General features: G+C 59.8%; 1 protein-coding gene across 1 annotated transcript; it reads right to left on the bottom strand.

The window, feature by feature from the left end:
• Positions 1-1194: 1194 nt before the first annotated feature.
• On the bottom strand, positions 1195-8813 carry ARPC1B (actin related protein 2/3 complex subunit 1B). Its single transcript, XM_030483321.1, has 10 exons — positions 8647-8813; positions 6087-6160; positions 5297-5401; positions 4490-4712; positions 3383-3490; positions 2908-3114; positions 2667-2742; positions 2405-2601; positions 1828-1918; positions 1195-1436 (listed from the first exon to the last, which is right to left on the bottom strand). Exons 2-10 carry the CDS (start codon positions 6148-6150, stop codon positions 1398-1400), a joined length of 1110 nt encoding a protein of 369 aa, XP_030339181.1. The 5' UTR covers positions 6151-6160; positions 8647-8813; the 3' UTR covers positions 1195-1397.
• Between the last annotated feature and the right edge of the window lie 1847 nt (positions 8814-10660).

The raw sequence follows: 10660 nt of genomic DNA, 5'->3' as shown, positions 1-10660 counted from the left end.
AGGTGGAGAAAAACCATTCCCTCGGGCTGCTGGCCAACCTGGTCAACCTGGTCACTGTGTCAGGAGGCCAGTCCCAGAGCTGTCACTGCTGTCAGATGTCCTGTCTGCTGGAGCAGGGGATGCTCTGACCTGCTCTGCAGCAGGAGGTCCATGGAGCTCTGTGTCAGCGACATCAGCACTTCCCAGACTGGAGGAGATTCAGTCCCAGAGGTGAGATGAGAGTGCTCTGGAGTCCCCACCAGAGAGGTGACCCTTGTAGAGATGCAGGGTGACAAATGCCACTTGTTCTGTGTGATCCTGTCCTTGTGGCTGCAGGGACTTGGCCGGGACAGAGGGATGTGCTCCAGGAACGTCGCCGTGAGCTGCTTGCTCAAACCACGGTGAGGAACTTGCTTTCCTGCTCACATCTGCACAGGGATAGAGGGGTGAGCCCTGGAGCTGCTCCCCAGCACTGCCCTTCAGGCCGTGGTTGAGGTCAGGGCTGGGCTGCTTTGAGGAGCACCACCAGGAGCAGGGTTTGATGGGTTTAACCTGAGCTGTCACAGCGAGGGCTGATCCTGGAAGGAGTAACCACATTGTCCTTTCCCTTGTGGTGATCAGGGTAGGACTTCCCTTGCAGAGACACTTGGTTTAAGACAGGGAGATGCTGGAGGAGTGGTTGGGCATCCTGCCTGCCCACCACACCTGCACAGGGACTGGTTGTTCTGCCTTTGCCAAAGCCCTTACCAACAACTTCAACATGATTTCATACCCTCTGTGAAACCTGTGACCCTGCCCATTGATTGCCACATGGAATTAAACCCCAAAACACAGATTTATCCACTTCAAGGCTCCTCAGCAGCTTTGTCCTCCCTGTTGGCCTGCAAGGTGGGACTGCTCCTACCCCAAGTTAGAGATGAGGAAGGTGCTCTGACCAAAGCTGCCTGGCAGCCTGCACCGACGGGCTGGAAAGGAGCAGGATTGGTTTGGCAGCCCAAGGTTTCCGAGCTGGCTCCCAGGGTGGGGAATTGCACACCTGATGGGTGAGGCGCTGGCACAGGGTGCCCAGAGAAGCTGGGGCTGCCCCATCCCTGGCAGTGTTCAAGGCCAGGTTGGACACAGGGGCTTGGAGCAACCTGCTCTAGTGGAAGGTGTCCCTGCCCGTGGCTTTAAGAGCTTTAAGTTTCCTTCCAACACAAACCATTCCATGATTACACAGGGTAAATCCTTCCTTTATTTTGCTCTCTTGAAGCATATGACCAGCATCGGGCAGGGTGGTAACAAAAATAGTGGGACTTGTTTTCTTGCAGAGCAGCCACCGGGGCTGGCTGGTGGCACCGTGTGGCACTGGGGAGAGCAGGAGGAGCAGCAGAGCAGGGCAAGGCTGGCAGCTGGGACACCCTTCCTGGAGGGCTCCTTCATTTGATCTTGAGATCCTTCAGTGCCGACTCCAGGCTCTAAAATGAAATCAGAGGGTGTTTGCCATCAGCTTTCTGCTTTCCAAGGTGACTGGAGGTGGTTGGGGAGCTAAAGGGGGGGAAGCTGGTTCCTGGGATCCCAAATTCGGCTGGTTTCACCTTGTTTTTCAAGTCATGTGGGCAAAGCTGAAGCCAGGAGAGGGTGCTGGATCCCTGCGCAAGGCTGGTGGCAACCCACCTCTGATGGTGAGCTGTGACACCCACCCAGCCCTGGGTTAAAGCACATCCCACCCAGCACTGAGGGACCCCCATGGGCACAATGGGCCCCACCACTGCACAGAGCAGGGTGAGGGGCTGCAGTTAGAGCTGTGGTTAATGGGGGTTCCACAATGGGTGCTCCTGGTCTGGGGGGGCTGTGGGGACACCTCACCTTGACATCCCAGATGCTCATGCCGCCGTCCATCCCTGTGGTGCAGAACTGTGAGCAGTTGGCCTTCCCGCCTGCCAGCACCGAGATCTGGCTGTGGGGCACACAGAGGTGGATGGGGGTCAGCCCCACATCCTGCTGAGCCCTCATGGGTGGGAGTGGGGCTGGACCCCTCTGTCTCCCCCACCCATGTGTAGGGATGCTCACAGGTACCAAGGGATGTTTAAGGATACCCAGGGATGCTCTAGGGGTGCTCCAGAGCTCCTGGGGCTGGATCCCTCCATCTTCCCCAACCCCATGCAGGGATGCTCAGAGACACCCAGGGATGCTCCAGGGCTGTCCCAGCTCCGGGGGATGCACCTCTCCATCTTTCCCACCCATGTGCAGGGATGCTCAAGGATACCCAGGGATGCTCTGGGGGTGCTCCAGAGCTGTTCCATCTCTCCCATCCACATGCAGGGATGCTCTGGAGATGCCCAGGGCTGTCCCAGCTCCCGGGCCAGACAGCACCACAGCCAGGCGATGCTGGGGGGGTGCCAGCAGCCCCCGAGGTGACCCAGTCACCCCCCCAAGTACTCACCTGATGCTGTTCTTGTGCAGGGTGTCCAGCGTGGCATTGGCCGTGTCCGAGCTCGCTTTCTTATCCAGGTTCTGGAAGCGCTCGCGGGCGGTGAGGCCGCGCTGGGAGCTCTGCTTGGGCACATCCAGCTTCCCCCCGAAGGTCAGCACACCTTGGCTCTCCTCGTAGGTGAACAGCATCGGGTAGCAGTCGTGGCCCTGCGGAACCAGGCTCAGCACCCTCCCAACGCAGCACCCACCCCGTGTCCCCAGCCCGGACTCACCGCGGCCACCAGGCTGTTCTCAGTGATGAAGGTGACGGCGAGGAGGGGCAGGGTCTCGGTGCACAGGGAGGTGACACTATGAGGGTGGTAGCAGGGGGTGAGCATCAACCCCTCTGGCACAGCTCAGCACATAGGTAGAAGCCACAAGGAGAGCACTCGCTGCCTCCTTCATCCACGTCTGCTCAACCCAACCCAGCCCAGATGCCTCCATCCCCTCCGAGCTCTCCCCAGCCCCACTCACGCCATCCTCTTGCTGGCATCGGCGAGGCAGAGGGTGCTGTCGTGGCTCACCCAGGCCACGCGGGTGCCGCTGGCCGAGAAGCAGATGCTGTGCACCCACCCGCAGCTGCTGCTCGACTCGAACATCAGCTCCCCAAAGGGCATCTTAGAGCCCCAGGGTGTGGGGCTGGGCCGCTCCTCCACCTCCTTGATGTAGGCTGAGAAGATCCTGGGGAGAAGGGAAAGAGCCTCCATCGCTGCCCCCTTTGATTGCCTTAGGCAGAGCCCATGGGGTGACCCATAGGTGCTGTGATGCTCGGATGGTCCCCAGGGCACCTTCAGCCCTCCCCATGTGTCCCCTGTGCCCAGCAGCACCCTGCAGGGTGAAGCCTGCCCCACACACCTCTGTGCCGTGCTCAGGTGGGACCCCAACCCATCCTTGGGGTCTCCTCATCTTAGCCCCCCACCCAGGTCATCCATCCCCCCCTGCTCCTCACCGGCACTTGAAGTCGCAGGAGCCGGCGGCCAGGAGGACGTTGTTGGGGTGCCAGTCGAGGCTCAGCACCGTGGAGCGGATGGGCTTCTTGATGTGCTTGCAAACCCACCTGTGGGGAGGGTGGTGGCATCACTGGGGGAGAATCACCCCTGCTGGACCCCCGCCCCCCGGGCTTTGGGGCGCTGGATGAGGGTGGTCAGGGCTCCAAGCACCCCAGGAGCTGCCCTGGGCTACCTGCTGCAGGAGCAGCTCGGGCATGGGATGTGCCTCCCTACATGTCTCCTCCTGCAGCTCCTCTCTGGCTCTCCTATCTCCTCCTCCTCCAGTTTCCTAACTTCCAATCTGTCCGTCCGTCCATCCATCCACCTATCTCTCCTTCCATTTCTCCCTCCCTTCCTCCATGCCTCCATCCATCCCTCCATCTCTCCTTCTATTTCTCCATCCATCCATCTCTCCATCCATCCCTCCACCCATCCTTCTATTTCTCCATTCCTCCATCCATCCATCTCTCCATCTCTGCATCCATCCATCCATCCATCCATCCATCCATTTCTCCCTCCATCCCTTCCTCCTTCCCTCCATCTCTCCTTCTATTTCTCCATCCATCCATCTCTCCATCCATCCTTCTATTTCTCCATCCCTCCATCCCTCCATCCCTCCATCCATCTCTCCTTCTATCTCTCCGTCGATCCACCCATTTCTCCCTCCATCCCTTCCTCCTTCCCTCCCTCCATCTCTCCTTCTATTTCTCCATCCATCCATCCTTCTATTTTTCCCTTCATCCCTCCCTCCATCCCTCCATCCATCCTTCTATTTCTCCATCCCTCCGTTCATCTCTCTTTCTATTTCTCCATCCATCCATCCTTCTATTTTTCCCTTCATCCCTCCCTCCTTCCCTCCCTCCATCCCTCCATCCATCTCTCCTTCTATCTCTCCCTCCCTCCCTCCATCCATCTCTCCTTCTGTCTCTCCATCCATCCACCCACCCATCCACCCATCCATCCATCCATCCATCCATCCATCCATCCATCCATCCATCCATCCATCCATTTCTCCCTCCCTCCATCCCCCCCAGCTCAGCCCCACTGAGCCCACGGCAGAGCCTCACCAGTCGTTCTCCTGCTCGAAGTAGCAGATGGAGATGAGGCGGGAGCCGCTGCCCACAGCGAACTTGTTCTCCTTGGGGGACCACTTGACGCAGCGCGCGGCGCGGTTGATGCGCAGGATGACCAGGGTGGGCTTCCACACGTTGCCCTTCAGGGTCCACACGTAGGCGTTGCGGTCGGTCCCGCACGTCACCAGCCGGTTGCTCTCAGGGGCCCAGTCGATGCCTGGAGGGCAGAGGGGGGTGATGGACCCCGGGGAGCCGTGGGCATGGGGAAACTCGGGGCTAGAGGCCATTGCTATGGGTGGTCTCTGCTCCAAAGTCCCTCTTTGTGCTATTCCAACATCGACCCCAAATCATCCCACCTCATCCCATCCCTTCCACCCCAAAGCATTCCATCCCGCCCCATCATCGCATCCCACCATCAGCACTTCCCATCCCTCCCGCTCCATTCCATCTCAACCCATCCCACCCCATTACTCCCATCCATCGCATCCCACCTCAGCCTTTCCCGTCCCTCCCGCTCCATTCCATCTCAACCCATCTCACCCCATGTCTTCTACCTGTCCATATCCCTTCCCATCCATCCATCCATCCATCCATCCCATCCCATCTCATCCCTCCCCATCTCTCCACTTCCACCCATCCCACTTCTCTGACATGCTAGATCGGGACCAGCAGAGATAGACACAACCTGCTCCCTCTCCTCTACCCACCCCACAAAACCCCATCCAGAAGCCAACAGTGCAACCAAGTGGAGCTGGGACCAGCTCCAGGTCATCCCCATCCCCTCCATCATCCAGGACTCACCCGTCACCTGCCCGTTGTGCTCCTTCAGCTCATGGACTTTGCTCCACTTGGTCCCGTCCTTGCGGTAGATGTGGACCTCATGGTTGTTGGGGCAGAGCGCGATCTCTGTGGGGCAAGAGCAGTGGGGCAAAGCTCTCCCCTGGGTCATGGGCTCTGCTAGGTTGGGAGCAGGGGCCAGCCAGCATCAACCTGCCCCTTCCATGCTCCAGGCTCGGTGGGGTCCCACTGAGCCCCATCTGCACCCTCAGCCTTGGCCTGGAGCTGGCCCTATAGGGAAGGGAGTAGCTTCCCCAGACCCACAGCCCAGTGTCCTTGTGCAGAGCAAGGTCCCATGGGGCTGGAGGGGTGAGATGGGATGCAATGGGCTGGCTGTGGGTGCTCAGCCCCAATCCAGCCCCATCCAGCCCTGCCTGCCTGGCTCAGCAGATAAAGCCCTTTTTGTTCTCTCCCACATCCCTGCACCGCGGCCGGGAAATGCCATCGGCTGTGAATCACCCGGCTCCGCTCTGCTCCGCTCTGTCCTGCTTCCCTCCCCTCTCCCTGCTCCATCCGTCCCTCCCAGCACCGCGGTGCCTCGGGGCTGGACGCGGAGCTGGCACCTCCTGCGCCAGGCTCAGCTCCAGCAGCAGGACCGGGGGGATGCAGGAGAACATTTGCCATCCCAGCTCCCAGATCCAGCCATGGATCTGCTTCCCCAAACCCACCCCCGACCCAGCCCACTCTGGGGATGCTCAGCCGGGACAGCCGGTGCTTTGGGGATTTTGGGATGGGGTGTCCTGGTTGTACTTACGGGTCCGGTCCTTGTTCCAGGCATGGCAGCTGATGGGCTCCAGCAGGAAGCTGTGGTAGGCCATGGCTTGCAGGCTGGAAATGGGGAGAGACCCCCGTGGCCATCAGGAGATGCTGTTCCAGCCATGGGGACAAGCCTCTAGTGGTATTCCCAGCCCCATGGAGCATTCCCCATTCCCTCCCACCGGGATTAGCCCCTTGTTGCAGCCCACTGCATCCCCCTTCTGCCAGGGAAGGGGTATCCCATCCCATCCCATGTGTGCTCAGCCCCATTGAGCCGGTGACTAATCCCTTCCCCTGGCTGAGCTCCCACCTCTCCCGCAGCACCCATCACCAGCGCCACGGGATGGAGCAGCTCCCCACAAACCCCCTCCGGGTGCCGTGGGACCGGGAAGGGCTCAGAGGAGCAGCGCAGCCCCTTGGCCATGTGGATGCAGGGATGTAGGGAAACACCTCACCAGGGTGTGACACGGATGGGGATTACTCACAATTTGCCTCTCGGCTATTTTGGGAACTCCCTGAAAGCTGCCCGTTTTCTTTGGCAGCTAAAACAGTGCAGGGGAAGGAAAAAGTCCCTCCTAAGGAATCTGTGTCCCTCAGCAAAAAGAAAATCCATGGAGCTCCACAGAACCCCAGCCTGGTTTGGGTTGAAGGGACCTTAAAGCTCTTCCAGTTCCAACCCCCTGCCACGGGCAGGGACACCTTCCACTAGAGCAGGTTGCTCCAAGCCCCTGTGTCCAACCTGGCCTTGAACACTGCCAGGGATGGGGCAGCCACAGCTTCTCTGGGAAAAGTCTGTGCCAGCGCCTCAGCACCCTCACAGGGAAGAGCTTCTGCCTCAGAGCTCATCTCAGTCTCCCCTCTGGCAGGTTAAAGCCATTCCCCTTGGCCTGTCCCTACAGGCCCTTGTCCAAAGCCCCTCTCCAGGTTTCCTGTAGCCCCTTTAGGCACTGGAGCTGCTCTAAGGTCTCCCCTTAAGGAGCCTTCTCTTCTCCAGGCTGACCCAGCCCAGCTCTCTCAGCCTGGAGCTCCATCACCTCCACATGAAGGAATCCCAACGTGGATGCACAGCACAACCCTGCTCTCACACACCCCATGGCCAAACCTCTGAAACACCCATCCCCAGCCAAGGGCTTGCGGCTGAGCAGGGAGATGCCTTTGGTACCCTTTGTACCAGGAGGGTACAAAGCTGCTGCCACCATGAGCCCTGCACCAGAGCAGCACCACGAGTGCTGAACTGAACCACCAGCGAGCAGGGATGCTGCTGTTGGCGTTGGAATAGACCAGGAGCAGGAAAGGATCTGAAATGGGAACTGGCTGCAACAGCTCCCAGGGAGGAGGGATGGAGGCAGGACTCCATCTGCAGCACTTTCCACCTTCAATATTTGATAAGACAAAAGTGATGCTTTCCTTTTGGATGGTGGTTTGGATGCCCGGAGCCTCTTCCCTGGGGTGTTTTGCTGCTCACCCATTCCATGCCAGCTCCCAAAGGGATGTTGGCACCATCATGTCAGGGAGCAAAAGCCATCCCCAGCGCTGCGGTCAGAGCTAAAGGGCCGTTCAAGCTCCAACCGCTCCCTGCGGTGGTTTGTGTCTCACTTCCCCAGCAGCCGGGTTATGGCCAGTTCCCTGCTCACAGGGAGCTCAGCACCCCCTTCCCCAGCAGGGAAGAGCATCGGAGGGGCCGTGGCCATCTCCTGCTGGACACGGAGGCTCCCAAGGGAAGGAAATGGGTATTTCAGAGGGCAGACAGGGCGGGATCGGGACCCGATGCAGCAACGTTATCGCCCTGAGCAGCTTGGAAACATCCTTGGAGGAGATAACACCAGCCCTTGGCCGGAGCCAGCGCCGGGGGCTCCTCCCAGTCCCAGGAGGAAGCCGTGCACCAGAGGAGCTGCCCTTTGGATCTTGCTGAGCCTGGTTTGTACCCACCAGCACAGGGACATAGTGATGGTCCCACCAGGACCCCATAAAGCTGTCCCTGGTCACCGCGGTGGCCCTGTCCTCCTGCACCACCAAGACCCCAGCACTGACCGCCGGGAGCCCCCCTGCTCCTGTCAGCCTGCCTGGGGGGGACATCACCATCCCATCACTGCCCTCGCTCCCCAGTGTTGGTGAGGGGTACCCCAGGAGCCAGCCTGGCCCTTGGGGGGACGTCGCCGTCCCAGGGCAGATGGAGGGCAGCTCTGACCCTCCTCTTCCTCACACTGGGCAAAGCAGGAGGCGACTGATGCCCATGGAGGAGAGGACAGACTGCAGTCAGCTCTGGCTCAGCATCAACCCTTGTGGGACCCCCATGGGGGACCCTTTCCAACACCCCACACCCTCGGGCAAGAGAATAAAACTGAAACTTGCTGCGAAACCGGGGGAAAAAAGCCCAAACCAAGCAACAGCAAAACTCCCAGAGCACCAAAGCGCCGCCTGCACCCCCCTGGAACCCCACCAAAGGGTCCCCGTCTCCCCTCGAGCAGGGTGCGAGCACCAGCAGAGGTGACCCACAGCCCCCACAGGACAGCGGCAGCCCCTCGGTGGGGTGTCGGAGCTGCCTCTCTGCTCCTTACCTTGCCGGGCAGGGCTTAGTTCATGGACTCTGGGCAGTCGACACGAACGCAGCCCCGAGCGGGCGGCGGGAGCCGTTGGCTGCCCCGACTTCCCTTTTCCTCTCCGAGCAATGCAACCACTTCCTTACGTAGGCGTTGGGGGAGCGCGAAGCTGGGCGGCCGCCCTGCCCCTGCCTGCCGCAGCCAGGCCTCTCCCCATCGCCGCACGTGGATGGGCCGGGATGCTCCCGGCAGCACCCGCTGCTCCAGGGAAGGATCCCTGTTCTCTCCCTATGGCAGCGGGAGGGTTGCTCGCCCGCCACCCTGGGTCCCCGATGCGTGGTGGGGTTGGGATGAGAAGGGAGCAGGGGGAGCTGCAGTGGGAGCCCACCCGGGGTGAGACATCCTTTGGCATCGCCTCCCGCATCCAGGGGGATTCACAGCTTGGAAGGACCCTGCGGTGCCTGGATCTGGACGCCCTGGGCAGCAACTGCTGGTTCCTGCATCCCACTGAGCCCGCTGGGACCCAAGCGCAGGCTGGGTGCAGTCACAGCTCTGCTCACCCCACACACCATGTGTGCACCCTTCTGTTCCCGTCCTTCCTGCTGCAGAACAACTGATTTTACCCCATTCCCAGGGTAACTCCCAGGAGCTCAGCTCCTGCTGGAAGCGATGGGAGAGATGGGATTCAGCTTCTCACCCCGCTGCTGCGAGCCAGAGTCACACACGGAGGGATGCACCCATCCCGTCTCCTACCAGGTAACACTGCAGAAGCAGGACAGCAGCACACTGAGGACTCCTCCAGGGAGAGCAGAGCCCTGATGGGGCTTCTCAGCTGCAGGACATGGATAAAATATCCTTGGATTTCTCGAGCTGCAGAATCAACCCCCACACGAGGGGCCAGCTGTAGATAAGGGCAATGGGGGTGGCACTGAGCAGGCAGCTCATCGCTCTTTGGTCCTCAGGTCCATTAGCCATGCTTCCCTTCACACACGTTGCTGTGATCCCAGCAGACACACGTGGAGATCCCGAGATGTCCCCGGAGGCTGGTGGCTCTCTATGGCTCGGAGTGAATCCCCACACAGGGAAGAGTCCCTCCCGGAAGCAATGAGCTGCCCCAGCCTCCAGCAGTGACTGCAGCACCCAGTGCTCCCCAAATGCAGCAGAAGGGATGCAGCTCCCACAGGGCTGAAAGTGGCTTTTGGAAGCTTTTCCTGCTGCCTGCACGTTTTCTTCAGTCCTCCTTTGGCCACGAGCTGCTCTGCCTCTGCTCCTCACCAGGAGGCTTCAGGCTTCCCCGGTATCCAACCCCTGCCTTCTGCACCAAGACCAGCAGATCTCATCCATGTGGGATGGGAAGATGCAGGACAAGAGACCATCTGCTCATTCCTTGACATCAGCTCCCTTCCAGGCAGGGATGTGAATCAATGGTGACCAGTTTAACTTCTGCAGCAGGAACTGGGGTATGTTCCTACAAGGGAGAGGAGAGCCTCAGCCCAGCGCTGCCTGCTGAGCCATCGCATTCCCTCATGGCTCCCACTGCGGCTCCAGTCTGAGCCGGCACTAATGAGCACAGGAGCTGCCTCCGACAGCCCATGTGGGAATAAGCCAGTGCTGTGGTAGGGATGAAGGCTCAGCCCTGCTGGGTCTCTTGCCAGATCCAACTCAAGGCTTGGCTTAAATCCTTCACCTGCTTTTACCTCTGTTTTCCACAAAGATCCTCCTGCATCCACGTCTTGTAACACTGAGGTCTCCCGCAGAACTATCCCGCTGCAAAGATGCTGGGGACACCAAAACAGCTTTTTGCTGGGTTTTTCTTTAGAGGTGGGACAAGGGGGATGAAAAGCAGCAGCTCCTTTTCATTTAGAGGCTGGGGAGACTTTCAGGCAGCTCCAGTGAGCATCCCTGCTTGTGCCAAGCTCCATTCCTTGCTCCCAACAGTCTGTTAGCTGCAGTGTTAACGCTGAGCACAGGCAGGCAGCAGCTATCCTGTAATTAAGACTGCAACCACGAGCTGTGAGTTGCTTTCAGAGGC

The sequence above is a fragment of the Strigops habroptila genome, chromosome 4 (assembly GCF_004027225.2).
Source record: "Strigops habroptila isolate Jane chromosome 4, bStrHab1.2.pri, whole genome shotgun sequence".
Classification (NCBI taxonomy): domain Eukaryota; kingdom Metazoa; phylum Chordata; class Aves; order Psittaciformes; family Psittacidae; genus Strigops; species Strigops habroptila.
Note: the sequence above shows the minus strand (reverse complement) of the source record. Positions and strands in the feature narration are given on the sequence as shown.